We start from the raw sequence: 15347 nt of genomic DNA, 5'->3' as shown, positions 1-15347 counted from the left end.
CTCTCTCTCTCATTAGAATAGTTCTTCTGCAGCTCACATTCGTCTTGCTGACAGGGCTTGTATTGATTGGATGGGACTGCTGGAAGTGGGATGCTATTGTTGGGATTTGAATGCACAGTGGATCTGGAGTTATCAGGAGCAATGGACAATGCAGCCTTTTAAAAATAACCTTGGAGAGTTCTCTTTCTCTCTCTATCTCTATCTCTTTCTCTCCATCTCTCTCTCTCTGTACTAGTAGACACAAACACTCATTGCCAACCCCATCCCCACACAAAGACATGCTTCCTCTACGTCATGTGAAGCCAGCCACAACTTCCAATCAAATGTCACTGGAGCTCAACACGCTTGGAGGAGAACTACCCAGGTCTGTTATTAACAGATGTCAACATTGGCTAGCATCATGCTGAGGTACTTAGAAAGAAGCAGAGCCATCCTACAAACCCAAGCTATTTCTGTGGCTGATCCCACCACAGTTTGGGTTCAAATCCATTAATGTAGGTCTCCAGCAGCAGTGACTTTTGTTTGTGTATCAAGACTGTGCTCAGTAACTCCCCACATCTCACTGGTGTAATTGGAGCTGCCAAAGAGGACTTGTAGGAAAACCATCGTTCACAAACACAACAAGCAGCGGTTAGTCCGAATGATTCTGGAAATGCAGGAGGAGACAGAGCTCCAGAAGCTCATCCCACGAGAGCCCAGTGCTCTGGAGAGGACCTGCAGAAGAAAAACATCAACAACCAATCACAGGCAAGCTCCCAATTTAGGAACAGGCCATTCACGACTCCTCCCAAAACGTGCAGTGGTTTCTAAAATGCAACCAATACAGATTGATCCACTGAAACCCAGAGCAAGTGAGGAAGCGAGCATCAGCAGCGCCCCCTACAGATTAGTTCCACTGTGAGATCTGTCTCTCACTTCTGGAGAGCAATGAGGAAACCACTGATTTAGTGAGGAATGATGATTGGAATCATGTGTGTTGTGCCGCCACCGCTCACGAAGGCCTGTGCATCAGTATATATCAGTAAAACCTCTCTTGCAAACTCCCTGGGACTATGTTGAGAGGGCTGTGACACCCAGGACCTGCTATAAACCCCTGTTTTGGCATTACAGTGAAAGTACTTTATAATGGAGTCCCTAGGCAGACAGTAAGTTAAGGTAAATGCTACGTTAAAAACGATGATTGTTGTTATGGCAGGCATTTGGCACAAAAATCAGATTTCGTCTCGTCCAGAGGCTTTTGAGCACATCTGTGTGTGTTATGAACAGCTGTGAGGTGGGTTATCTTGGCTTAGCATTGGCTTAGCAATAATGCACCTCATTTACTGAGAATCAGTCCTGGTATTGGTTGGAGGTATTAAAAATAATAATTGCTTCAGACACCTAGGTCAGTAAATGGAGTTCTGGACGAGGATATACATGACAAGCATGCAATGCATTATTGTCAGGTCCTATATTTATGAACCAAATCGTAATGGCCTGCTGTTCAGGTCTCAGAATGACATCCACGTATGTGCTAGTGATGGGAAGAGGGATTGTGATATTGATCCAGTGGCTGTAGGCATGTGGTCACTGAAATGGACAATAGACTTGAAGAAAGAACTGAGCTGTAAAATGTAGCTGGTGATGTCTCAAAATTGTATCTCTTTTGGAAACCACAACAAATGTTGTTTACTCATGGTGTATTGGCGTGTTGTTGTTGTTTGGGATTGAACACAGCTCCGTCATCAGTTCAGACAGATCAGTAGAGTTTGTTCCTTGCTTGTTGCAGCGTCCAGCTCTCGCTGGATTCTTTCATCGGCCACCGATCCAAGGAGCGTTTGAACCTCTTCAAAAGACCACGGCGTCATTTTACGAGCTGCCGTCGTGAGTCGGATAAAAACAAACGTGATCTCTGCTGCAGCTGGAGGTTTAACAGATGGAGAGTTGGTGCTGGTCGTCTGCGTTTCATCATGATTGACAACTCACTTTGGCCAATCAGCGTTCTGAAAGATTTACACGCCACAGTTTAGCAGGTAATACACAGGGGAAACAAAACTGTTTGGAAAGATTTCGATTAAGAAATGTTCTCAGCTTCAAGACAGGGTCATACATACGTTCAATGAGACACTCTCCCACTCCCAACACACACACACAAACACACACAAACACACACACACACACACACTAACACAAACAAACTCACACAATGTGAATAAAACATGAGGTGAAGCTATAAAGGTGTGAGAGAGCACAGTTCAAGCTTCACGCTGGGTGAACTCTTCGCTTATTCTCTTCACATTGCCTTTTAAGGTGGATGGGAGTAGGGAAGGACAAATGAGAGGGGGAGAGAAAGAAAGAGAGAGAGAGAGAGAGAGAGAGAGAGAGAGAGAGAGAGAGAGAGAGAGAGAGTAAGAAAGAGGGTGGGGGGGGGCAAAATATGGGGGTAGTCATTCATCTCTTTGACAGCAGCCCAAGTGTTCCACTGGGGTAGACACACTGCTGCGTCACCTCTACTGCAGCATGCGAGGTATTCACACACACACACACACTCACACACACAAAGTTTTAAAATGCCAAGCTCAGGGATATGAAGTTAGACGAATGCAAATCAAGGAATGTGTGGAATCTTTTGCATTGCTTTTTCCTACAACAACTTACTTCACATACTCTATATTTTGCTGTAATTTTTTTACGCTCAATACACATCCACCCACAATGGGTCTAGTACCTACACGCAATCGCTGGGCACAAATTAGAAACACACACTTCACAGAGCACCAGTCCATCACAGGACAACACACACACACTCAACCACTCACACCTGTGGACACCTTTTCATGGACATTCCACTAGACGTGTATTTGGACTGTGGTCACAAACCCAAGCACCTGGAGGAAACCCACGCAGACACAGGGAGAACACACCACACTCCTCACAGACAGTCACCCGGAGGAAACCCACGCAGACACAGGGAGAACACACCACACTCCTCACAGACAGTCACCCGGAGGAAACCCACACAGACACAGAGAGAACACACCACACTCCTCACAGACAGTCACCCGGAGGAAACCCACGCAGACACAGAGAGAACACACCACACTCCTCACAGACAGTCAGCCAGAGGAAACCCACGCAGACACAGAGAGAACACACCACACTCCTCACAGACAGTCACCCGGAGGAAACCCACACAGACACAGGGAGAACACACCAACTCCTCAGACACAGTCACCCGGAGGAAACCCACGCAGACACAGGGAGAACAAACCACACTCCTCACAGACAGTCACCCGGAGGAAACCCACGCAGACACAGAGGGAACACACCACCCTCCTCACAGACAGTCACCCGGAGGAAACCCACACAGACACAGGGAGAACACACCAACTCCTCACACACAGTCACCCGGAGGAAACCCACGCAGACACAGAGAGAACACACCACCCTCCTCACAGACAGTCACCCGGAGGAAACCCACACAGACACAGGGAGAACACACCAACTCCTCACACACAGTCACCCGGAGGAAACCCACACAGACACAGGGAGAACACACCAACTCCTCACACACAGTCACCCGGAGGAAACCCACGCAGACACAGGGAGAACACACCACACTCCTCACAGACAGTCACCCGGAGGAAACCCACGCAGACACAGAGAGAACACACCACACTCCTCACAGACAATGACCTGAAGCGAAGTTCGAACACTGGACCCTGGAGCTGTGTGGCAGTGACACAATCTGTTGTCTCACCATGTCATTCATTGGTGTAAATTCCTATTACCAAAATCTGTCTGATAGAAGAGGTATTTAAATCACATGAAAGCCCTCCCCTATGTGTTTAAACGTTCTTGAAGCAAATTCGCAGACTTCTAACTCTTTCATGCTCGAGTGGTGATATATTTTCACGTTCTAAACAAACCTAGGATGATGGCTCTATGAAGTTTAAGGAGTGACCATTATTCTTGAATATTATATAAAGCTGTAATAACAGAGGACTCATAATGTGAGCAGAAAAAAAATGCAGGTGCGGGATGTATCTCTAAGCTCTGAGAGAAATTCTTTCCCTTGAAATATAGCAGTGGTGCATTCTTGAAGCTGTGAATTCTTCCCCCCAAGTGAAAAAAAAAATAAAATAAATTGCATAGAGGAATGACTACAAGCAGCTCTCCAAGCAAGTCCACTTAGCAGCTTCTACTGAAAGAAACCCTGCCAAGTTCTGGGAGAAACACCCAGCCATTAAAATCCAAACCAGATCTAGATGAGGAGGAGAAATCTCCAGTGAATGTGGCCAAAAACTGAACATCTGCATTAAACAACACCTGCTCTGAATCAGCTGAGACATGACCTCACCCTCGTCCACAGCAGATAACTCCAGAGCGTTAGTTAAGAAAACATCACTACTGCTTTCAAAGTGTAGGTGCCAAATACACTGCTTATAATGACATACCGGGAGAGCCATAAGGGTCAGTCACAGAGGAAACTGGGGTTCACGCTCCGAACATCTGCAGACACCCCTTACAGTGAGTGAATTCAGCTTTTTTAAGGTAGTACCCACTGTGGCCAGAGATACACAAATTTACACTAGATGCTGCAACATTGCTGAGAGGATTTGATGCCATTCAGCCACATAAACCTTGACAAGGTCAGGTACTGGTGTTCAGTAATTAGTTCTGGATCTCAAACACCACTCTAACTCTAAAAAAATCAAAGAGAGGGCGGCACGGTGGCGCAGCAGGTTAGTGTCGCAGTCGCACAGCTCCAGGGGCCTGTGTGTCCGCGTGGGTTTCCTCCGGGTGACTGTCTGTGAGGAGTGTGGTGTGTTCTCCCTGTGTCCGCGTGGGTTTCCTCCGGGTGACTGTCTGTGAGGAGTGTGGTGTGTCCGCGTGGGTTTCCTCCGGGTGACTGTCTGTGAGGAGTGTGGTGTGTTCTCCCTGTGTCCGCGTGGGTTTCCTCCGGGTGACTGTCTGTGAGTAGTGTGGTGTGTTCTCCCTGTGTCCGCGTGGGTTTACTCCGGGTGACTGTCTGTGAGTAGTGTGGTGTGTTCTCCCTGTGTCTGCGTGGGTTTACTCCGGGTGACTGTCTGTGAGGAGTGTGGTGTGTTCTCCCTGTGTCTGTGTGGGTTTCCTCCGGATGACTGTCTGTGAGGAGTGTGGTGTGTTCTCACTGTGTCCCAAAATATTGGCTGGAGCTCCATCACCTCCAGGGACCATACCACAGCTCAGTGCTCAGGGATTTATACCATTCTAGTCGCCACTTGACATTGAACATGATGAGCGTAGGTTCATGGGCAGCTGCTCCACATCATACATCATCATTTCATGCGCTTTAATAGAAATTCTACGTGTGTGTGTGTGTGTGTGTGTGCAGATGGATGCCACTGTCAGCAGAATGGGTCATAAAGAAGCTGAATTCACTAAAATTACTATAATTACTAAAATCAGACACACACACACCATTTAAACACACACACACACACACACGAGCGCACCTTTCACCTCATTAAAAATCACCATCTGGTCAGGCAATTAGTGGCATGTTGTATTACAGGTTGCCAGAGGGAAACAAAATCCCCATAAGTCCTTTACCCAATAAATCCCTCAAATCTAGTGTCAAGGGCATGTGCTATAGACCAGGCCATAGCAATAACAGAGAATTAGTTGTAATGGTATTAGTAATTTTAGTATCTGTGTTAGCAGCAGTAATGAGAGTAGCAGTAGGTGAAGTTGTAGAAGTTGTTGCTGTTGTTAATGTTTTAATAACAGCCCTGAGAGCAAGAAGATGGCGGACCACTGTTGTCCCACTGAGGGCAAAGTTGGAGGTCCACTAGTGTTTTACACAGCGTTTTCTGAGCGGACCGCTGCTGATTAAACAGAATTTTAGACAAAATGCCACATTTTAGCTCTTTTCCACTCACAGTCCAATTTACATTTTATTCCTTCATTAGGGTCTTTTTGTTATTCTTTATAAATAAGATTAGTAAGTACCTTTAATTCAGCACAGTGTCAACATTTTTATCATTTAATCATTTTATATAAGGCTCATACGCATTATTATATCTCTCAGAGTTGTTGGTAATATTTGTATTAGTGTGTTTTCCAGAATAAAAGTCTCTGTAAATGTAAAATCTGTGTGATGAGATTATAAATGAGTTATATCCTGTACAGGACAGTAATCTGAGGGGTCCGATGGTGGACCAGCAGTGGTCTACAGTCAGTGGTGTGCCAGCCTTTTTATGCCAGTGGACCGACATACGCTCGCAGTCTGGGAGAGGTAGTGGTCGTAGCAGTAGTCCTTGTTTACGTCAGGCAAAGCTCATGTACCCACCCTCATCTCGAGTAGCTATGCCGAAACGTTCTCAGATGAATTAAAAAAGAAATTCCCATGTTTTGTGCAGCAAATAAAGGTGTAAAGGACCTAAAAACACACATAGCTCACATCTTTTTCTGCATCTCAGATCTGGTCTCCCTATCGTAGCAGTAGTAGCAGAACAATTAATTGTACTCGTAGAAGTAGTAGTTGTATTAGCAGAAGGAGTAGTAGTGGCAGTAGTGATTCACTTTTTTACATGTGTTAAATGTGGACATCAATCTCTGTCTGTTCATAGCAGCTATTATTAAAATGACCAGTGGCTGTTAGACCTGTCCCTCATCTCCTCCTCCTCCCCCGTTCTCCCGGTGCTGTCTGAGTGTCCGCGCTAAAGTCAATGACGGATCTCACGTTTATTTTTAGAGTAGCGTGGCTATACTTAATCACAATAAGGATTAAATAAGCTGATTTCAATCAAGTAATGATAGTAATGATAGACTCTGCTTTTGCTAAAGCATGGATTCATAGCGGCAGTGTTGGAGGAGAGTACGCTGCAGGCTGCGGTCACATGGAGGTGGGCGTGGCTCATTGGAATCCACTAAAAGAAATCCACGTTTGTCAATATTTGGTGTCTACAACTAACACAAGTCCATTTTACATATGAAACATTTGGACCTGCTTCCCAATGTAGATATATTTGTATTTCTGAGCTGTAATGGGTATAAATGACGTTATCTGTGGTTTATTTTTAGTGCTATCCACAGAGAAATACAGTCTTTTTCCGTTCCTGAAAACTTCGCTATTTGGAGATACGTGTTTTTAGTCAGACAGCAACAATTTATTAGCAGAGTTAGGGGTAGTAGTAGTAGCAGTAGTAGCTTTAGTTGCAGTTGTAGTAGTAGTTTTAGTAGCAGAGGTGGGAGTAGCAGTAATAGCAGTGTTAATAATATCATTGATAGTAGCAATATTTATAGTAGCAAAACCAACCACCAAACTGACACAATGTTATTAGACCTCAACACGCTAGCATGAGAACACTAAATCTGCACTCAGTTTTTTCCATTAGGTAAATGTGGTCCCTGGAAACCAGGTTCGTTTTTGGTACCTACTTGTTCTTGGTTCCAAGTGAGCCAAGTAGGTACTAAATCATGATGTGTGAACCCTGCAGAGCACTGATTGGCTAGAGACACCTGTCAATCACCATTGAATGCAGAGCTCATTCAAATCTGACACAAACTCCCTGCTTGTAAAATCTCTTCATTTACAGCAGCGTTCACATTTGTTTTAATCCGTCTAACAACGGTAGTTCTGTTAGAAGAGTTTGAAGAGGTTTAAATGCTCCATGGTCCGATGGCTAACGAAAATCTCCAGTGAAAATTTCAGGTCAAAAAACAAAAACAACATTGCTGTGGTTTACGAAGTCTGCAATTCCCAATAGAGATGAGGCTTTGTGACATCACCACCTCCATTTCACAGAGCGCTGTGCTAGTGGAGCCGAGCCGTGCCGAGTGGATTCGGGTCGAGCAGAGCCGGACTCATGCAATGGAAAAGCACCATTAGTAGCAGTGGTAATGATAGCAGTGGTAGCAGCAGTAGTAGCTTTGGTAGCAGAGTTAGTAGTAGTTGTAGAATTAGTTTCAGTGGTAGTAATAGTTTTAGTAATCTGTTAGCAATAGTAATAGTGGAGGTACAAGCAGTAGTAGGAGTTTAGTAGCAGAATTGTGGTAAGGGTAGCAGTAGCAGTAGCAGTAGTAATAGTGTAAGCAGGCTTTACACTAGACATTTCTGTGAGTATTTGATGGCATTCAGACATAAAGACACTAGTTGTTGTATTAACAGACATTATTAGAAAAAATATATAACAAAGCCTTAGATTTCTGTAGTAACTAATGGCCTGCTTATGTTTTGGCAGTTTAGGCTGTGTGTGTGTGTGTGTGTTTAAATCATCTTGATTGTGGCTGAAAGGAAGACAAACACACGCAAGAGTGGCCTGCCAGGACGGGATAAGAACGAGGGAAATGTCGGCCATTCTTTTCTCAGACTGACAGGAAGAGGAGAGAGAGAGAAGCAAGGGAGAGGGAGAGAGTAAGAGAGGGAGAGAGACAAAGAGAGGGAGGGACTGAGAGAGGAGAGAGAGAGAGAGAGAGAGAAAGAGAGAGAGAGAGAGAGAGAGAGAGAGAGAGAGAGAGAGAAAGCATTAACCTTCAACCCTCTCTCTCAGGTTCAAGTTCAAATTCATCTTCCCCCACTTCAGTCTGACGGCTGAAGAATGGAAGATGTGTGTGTAGACTCAACAGGCCAAGGAGACAGCTTCCTGATGTTTACAACTACAACACCGTATACACTCTTTTGGCCAGAAGTATGTGGACGTCAGTACTTATTGAGTCCTTAACCCGCAATCTCCGGAGACGAACACTTGACAGTGCAAAACAAAGCCAGTGACTTCAAACGCGACACTGCTATCGGACACCATACGCCAGTCAGTGAACTTTCTGCCCTGCTAGAGCTGCCCCAGTCAACTGCCAGTGCTATTTTTGTGAAATGGAAGCATCTTGGAGCAACAACAGCTAGAAAACGGTAGACCACGCAAACTCAGGGAGGGGAGAGCAGCGCATAAAACAGCCATCACTCACTGCAGAGATTCAAACCGTCTCTGGACGCAACATCAGCAGAAGAGCTGTGTCGAGATCGTAATGAAATAGTTTTCCCATGATCAGAAGATCACCTCACCATGCCCAAGGCCAGGCGCATCGTACTGTGAAGCTTGTATGACTGTATGCACCACAATGTGAAGTTGCTAGCAGGCGTGAGACCAGGCGTGAGCTCTTCATTACCATTCCACTAACAATATCAACAGCAGTCGTTCACTTTCTCAGCTCTAACACCAATCGTGTCACTTCAATTTAACCAGCTCAGGGGCTACAATACAGCGTACAGTGAAATGTGATTTGATCGGACACAGCTGACATTTGTCCAGACGCAATAAAATGTCACAGCGACCACCATGTCATCTCTGAATTGAATAAAGTCAAGTTCACCTGTCACAGAAAACCAATGTCCAGGAGCATGCTCATGCAGCAGCCGAGGGAAACCACGTGTACTGAATTGAGTAGTTTCCGTTCCTCCATTCCTCCAGAGAAAGATAGGAGATGGTTCACTGCACTTTAACAACACCTTTAAAAAAATATCGCCTTTCAATAATGAAGCTGCGATGTTTAGCCCCAAGAACCCGAATCCTACAGTCTGGGGTTTGACATCATGACACGTGAATGCTTTAATCTTATTTACATTCAGAAACCCTGCGTCTTTTAAGGTGGAATGTTATGTTTGAGGAAAAAAAAAATGACTCGGTGAGTTTTTATTTATAAATGGTTGATTTACAACAGGCGGCACGGTGGTGCAGCAGGTTAGTGTCGCAGTCACACAGCTCCAGGGACCTGGAGGTTGTGGGTTCGATTCCCGCTCCAAGTGACTGTCTGTGAGGAGTGTGGTGTGTTCTCCCTGTGTCTGTGTGGGTTTACTCCGGGTGACTGTCTGTGAGGAGTGTGGTGTGTTCTCCCTGTGTCTGCGTGGGTTTCCTCCGGGTGACTGTCTGTGAGGAGTGTGGTGTGTTCTCCCTGTGTCTCCGTGGGTTTCCTCCGGGTGACTGTTTGTGAGTGTGTTGTGTGTGTGTTGCCCTGTGAAGGACTGGCGCCCCCTCCAGTGTGTATTCCTGCCTTGTGCCCAATGATTCCAGGTAGGCTCTGGTTTCCTCCGGGTGACTGTCTGTGAGGAGTGTGGTGTGTTCTCTCTGTGTCTGCGTGGGTTTCCTCCGGGTGACTGTCTGTGAGGAGTGTGGTGTGTTCTCTCTGTGTCTGTGTGGGTTTCCTCCGGGTGACTGTCTGTGAGGAGTGTGGTGTGTTCTCCCTGTGTCTGTGTGGGTTTACTCTGGGTGACTGTCTGTGAGGAGTGTGGTGTGTTCTCTCTGTGTCTGCATGGGTTTCCTCCGGGTGACTGTCTGTGAGGAGTGTGGTGTGTTCTCTCTGTGTCTGCATGGGTTTCCTCCGGGTGACTGTCTGTGAGGAGTGTGGTGTGTTCTCTCTGTGTCTGTGTGGGTTTCCTCCGGGTGACTGTCTGTGAGGAGTGTGGTGTGTTCTCCCTGTGTCTGTGTGGGTTTACTCCGGGTGACTGTCTGTGAGGAGTGTGGTGTGTTCTCCCTGTGTCTGCATGGGTTTCCTCTGGGTGACTGTCTGTGAGAAGTGTGGTGTGTTCTCCCTGTGTCTGTGTGGGTTTACTCCGGGTGACTGTCTGTGAGGAGTGTGGTGTGTTCTCCCTGTGTCTGTGTGGGTTTACTCCAGGTGACTGTCTGTGAGGAGTGTGGTGTGTTCTCCCTGTGTCTGCGTGGGTTTCCTCCGGGTGACTGTCTGTGAGGAGTGTGGTGTGTTCTCCCTGTGTCTCCGTGGGTTTCCTCCGGGTGACTGTTTGTGAGTGTGTTGTGTGTGTGTTGCCCTGTGAAGGACTGGCACCCCCTCCAGTGTGTATTCCTGCCTTGTGCCCAATGATTCCAGGTAGGCTCTGGACCCAACGCGACCCTGAACTGGAAAAGGGTTACAGATAATGAATGAATGAATGAATGATTTACCACAGAAACTCATTTTGTAACTCCAGCTACAGTTTTGTATCACTGTCGGGCTGTGTTTACTTTCATGCAGTTAGTGGTCTCCCGAATTTAGAGTCAGTTCCACCTAAAAGTTGCTGTTAAAGGTTGTAATCAAAAAACACTTTTTATAAAATTCAGATCTTTCCTCACCATTTGCTGCTCTTCAGTCTGTTTGCGCACTTGAAACCAGTCTAATGTTTTTACAAAGCCCCAGAGCCTGTAAGTGAATGAAAAACATACTGGCCGGGTATGCTTTTTTCTGTCTCTCTCTCTCTCTCTCTCTCTCTCTCTCTGCACATGGCAGAGGCATCTGGAGTATTTTTTGACAACGAAGAGAATTCAAAACACCGAAAAGCATGAACCCAAATGAAGATTCTGCTCTATTCCTGCTCCATACGGACACAATACTGACTTTTATTATTTTCCGGATCACTTAAGGTGGAAATGTCTCCAAACTTGGGAGACAGCTAACTGTATTACAGACAGTGCCACAAAACTTAACAACTCGAGTTACAAATGAGTTTCTGTGGTAATTGAAACAGTGAATAAAAGCTAACAGAAAAGTTATACTACAGCTGCATACAAACAACTGCTGTTATTCCATCAAACTCGTTCCACCTTAAAAGACACTGAGCTTAGATCTGGGTTTCCCCACAATTGTAAAGTGATCTGAAACAGCAAAAATAAGTCTGTATTACCCAGCTATGGACAGAGGAGGGAAGTAATACTTGAGTAACTTTTTAGACAAAATGTACTTATAAGAGTAGTTTTAATGCAGCATACTTTTTACTTGAGTGTATTTGTGAAGAAGAAGAAGCAGTGCTTTTACTTTATTTCATTGAGCTACATTTCGTTCGCTACTCGCTACTAATTTTTATCGATCTGTCCAATGCACGATCCTTATAACAGTCGTCCAGCAGAGACTCTGTCACATGACTGCGTCTCACCAATCAAATGTAGCCACTAGTGACGTTTGACTCCATTTCACCAATCAAACAGAGCCAAGCTGTCACATGACCACACACAAAGCCCCTGTGGCAAACACAGGTGGAAAAGAACACAGCAGCACAGTACAATGGCCCATTGTTTAGTTAGTGAACATGTAAAACCAGAGAACTACACACACACACACACACACACACATACAGTTTATTGTTTACATTAACTAATGTACAGACTGCCTTTTTCTTCTTGTTCTTATTCTTTGTAACATTAACTTTTAAAAAAGTGTGGTGCTCAACAGCCTTCGTCAGCATTTACTCTGTCATGCAAACACACACACACACACACACACACACACACACACACACACAGGCTGCCTACCTCCCGGTCCTTTAACCTCATGGCGAGCATTAGCTGGTTGCGGTGATGGGACAGAGCCTCCCGGTACCTCCCTTTAGAGAAGAATGCCGACCCTATGTTCCCGTGAGCACGGCATTCTCCAGTTTGGTCACCTGCAACATGGAGGAAGAATGAGGTAATACAACAAAGACGCATGTTAATTAGTATTTAGAACCATGAGCCAAAACATTATGACCAACATGAAGGTGACCGACTAATAAAGATTTTCTGTTTATACCTGAGATCTTTACATCAGATCTGTGAGAGGTCACTCTTCCCTTCACTATAGACCTGCTAATGCCACAGGAGCTCAACACGCTCACAGGGGAACACTCTCTGACCAGATTTGTTTTTTCATACACTCACTCGTCACACCCACAAACTCACACCTGTGGACACTGTCACACACACACACACACACACACACACACACACACACACACACACACACACACATACACACCTGTTGCCTCACCAAATGTAAACTCAATGAATTCATTCATTCATTGTCTGTAACCCTTATCTAGTTCAGGCTGGTGGTGGGTTCAGGGCATAGACGGAATCACTGGGTGCAAAGCAGGAACACACCCTAGAGGGAGAACCAGTCCTTCACAGGGTGACACACACTCACACTCAAACCTACGGACACTTTTGAGTTGCCAATCCCATGCAGACACAGAGAGAACACACCACACTCCTCACAGACAGTCACCCAGAGGAAACCCACGCAGACACAGAGAGAACACACCACACTCCTCACAGACAGTCACCCGGAGGAAACCCATGCAGACACAGAGAGAACACACCACACTCCTCACAGACAGTCACCCGGAGGAAACCCGCACAGACACAGAGAGAACACACCACACTCCTCACAGACAGTCACCCGGAGGAAACCCACGCAGACACAGAGAGAACACACCACACTCCTCACAGACAGTCACCCGGAGGAAACCCACGCAGACACAGACAGAACACACCACACTCCTCACAGACAGTCACCCGGAGGAAACCCACGCAGACACAGAGAGAACACACCACACTCCTCACAGACAGTCACCCGGAGGAAACCCATGCAGACACAGGGAGAACACACCACACTCCTCACAGACAGTCACCCGGAGGAAACCCACGCAGACACAGAGAGAACACACCACACTCCTCACAGACAGTCACCCGGAGGAAACCCACACAGACACAGGGGGAACACACCACACTCCTCACAGACAGTCACCCGGAGGAAACCCACGCAGACACAGAGAGAACACACCACACTCCTCACAGACAGTCACCCGGAGGAAACCCACGCAGACACAGGGAGAACACACCACACTCCTCACAGACAGTCACCCGGAGGAAACCCACGCAGACACAGAGAGAACACACCACACTCCTCACAGACAGTCACCCGGAGGAAACCCATGCAGACACAGGGAGAACACACCACACTCCTCACAGACAGTCACCCGGAGGAAACCCACGCAGACACAGAGAGAACACACCACACTCCTCACAGACAGTCACCCGGAGGAAACCCACGCAGACACAGAGAGAACACACCACACTCCTCACAGACAGTCACCCGGAGGAAACCCACGCAGACACAGAGAGAACACACCACACTCCTCACAGACAGTCACCCGGAGGAAACCCACGCAGACACAGAGAGAACACACCACACTCCTCACAGACAGTCACCCGGAGGAAACCCACGCAGACACAGGGAGAACACACCACACTCCTCACAGACAGTCACCCGGAGGAAACCCACGCAGACACAGAGAGAACACACCACACTCCTCACAGACAGTCACCCGGAGGAAACCCACGCAGACACAGAGAGAACACACCACACTCCTCACCGACAGTCACCCAGAGGAAACCCACGCAGACACAGGGAGAACACACCACACTCCTCACAGACAGTCACCCGGAGGAAACCCACGCAGACACAGAGAGAACACATCAAACTCCCACAACCTCCGTGCAATCCTCAAGTGTAAACTACTATTACTAAAATAAGTTTAATATAAGAATTGAAATCATATCCAACCATCTTTGTGTGTTTATAAGTGATATAAGTGATTCTAATTGTTTCACGCTTGAGCGCCCTGCATCAGGAACATCCACATCCTCCACTTCACTACAGACTGAAATACAGCCGTCTGTCTCAGGCTGACAACATTTCTTAGTCTAAGCCTTCAGATTCCTCCTGGGCTTGACAAGTAAAGCTCCCTATTACTGTCAATCAGGAAAACCTACGTCAGGAGCACTGCAGAGTCTGGAACACGCCGCAGAACCGTGTTGGTGTTTCCCAAACTACAAACTTGGCTATGAACATAAAAATACCACAACAAATCCTACACAAAGTAGACGTCACGATTCTATAGGATGTTAACAGGTATTTGCCTTCTTAGTAATAGCTTCTGGGCAGGTTTTAGTGCTTACTGGATAAGTGTGGGGACATTTCTGTGAGTTTTGATGGCATTCTGCCAAAGTGTGGTCAGGTGCTGACGTTGGAATGCTAGTTCTGGATCACAAACACCACTCCACCTGGTCCCAGGTGTACTGAACTGACCTCCATCACTCCAGAGAACAGACTTCCACTGCTTCACAGCACACTCTACTCTGCAATAGTACAACTGACCACTCAGGAGCATGTTGTAGCTCCACAATCACAAAGTGTAGCCCATCTGTTCCTCTGCATACTATTTTAGCCTCCTTTTGCGTGTCTTGTGCTGGTGGATGAGAGTGGATCAGACACAGCAGTACTCCCGGGGTTTTACACACCTTTGAGTCTCTGCTAACCTGAAATCTACAAGGTGGACCAACGAGGTAGAAGTGTCTAACAGAGTGGACAGTGAGTGGACACAGTGTTTAAAAACTCCAGCGGCAACTGCTGTGCCTGATCCACTCGTATAAGCACTGAGAATGACCCAACACTGTAGAACTACTGTGAACTGTAGAACTACAAAGTGCTCCTGTGTGGTCAGTGGAGCTGAGAGAATGGACAGTGGGTGTAGAACAATGAAGTGGCTTTAATGTTTTGGCTCAGACTCCTGCACCAACGGA

The 15347-nt window shown here is 46.5% G+C and overlaps 1 protein-coding gene across 1 annotated transcript in view; it reads right to left on the bottom strand.

The window, feature by feature from the left end:
• The window catches only part of LOC136679752 (tetratricopeptide repeat protein 28-like), a 202013-nt gene that overhangs the window by 92149 nt on the left and 94517 nt on the right, over positions 1 to 15347 (bottom strand). The window contains 1 exon segment of the mRNA XM_066658422.1: positions 12258 to 12388. Coding sequence (XP_066514519.1) covers positions 12258 to 12388 — 131 coding nt within the window.

Source organism: Hoplias malabaricus, chromosome Y, assembly GCF_029633855.1.
Source record: "Hoplias malabaricus isolate fHopMal1 chromosome Y, fHopMal1.hap1, whole genome shotgun sequence".
Lineage (NCBI taxonomy): Eukaryota > Metazoa > Chordata > Actinopteri > Characiformes > Erythrinidae > Hoplias > Hoplias malabaricus.
The sequence above is the reverse complement of the archived record's forward strand: the minus strand, read 5'-3'. Positions and strand labels throughout refer to the sequence as shown.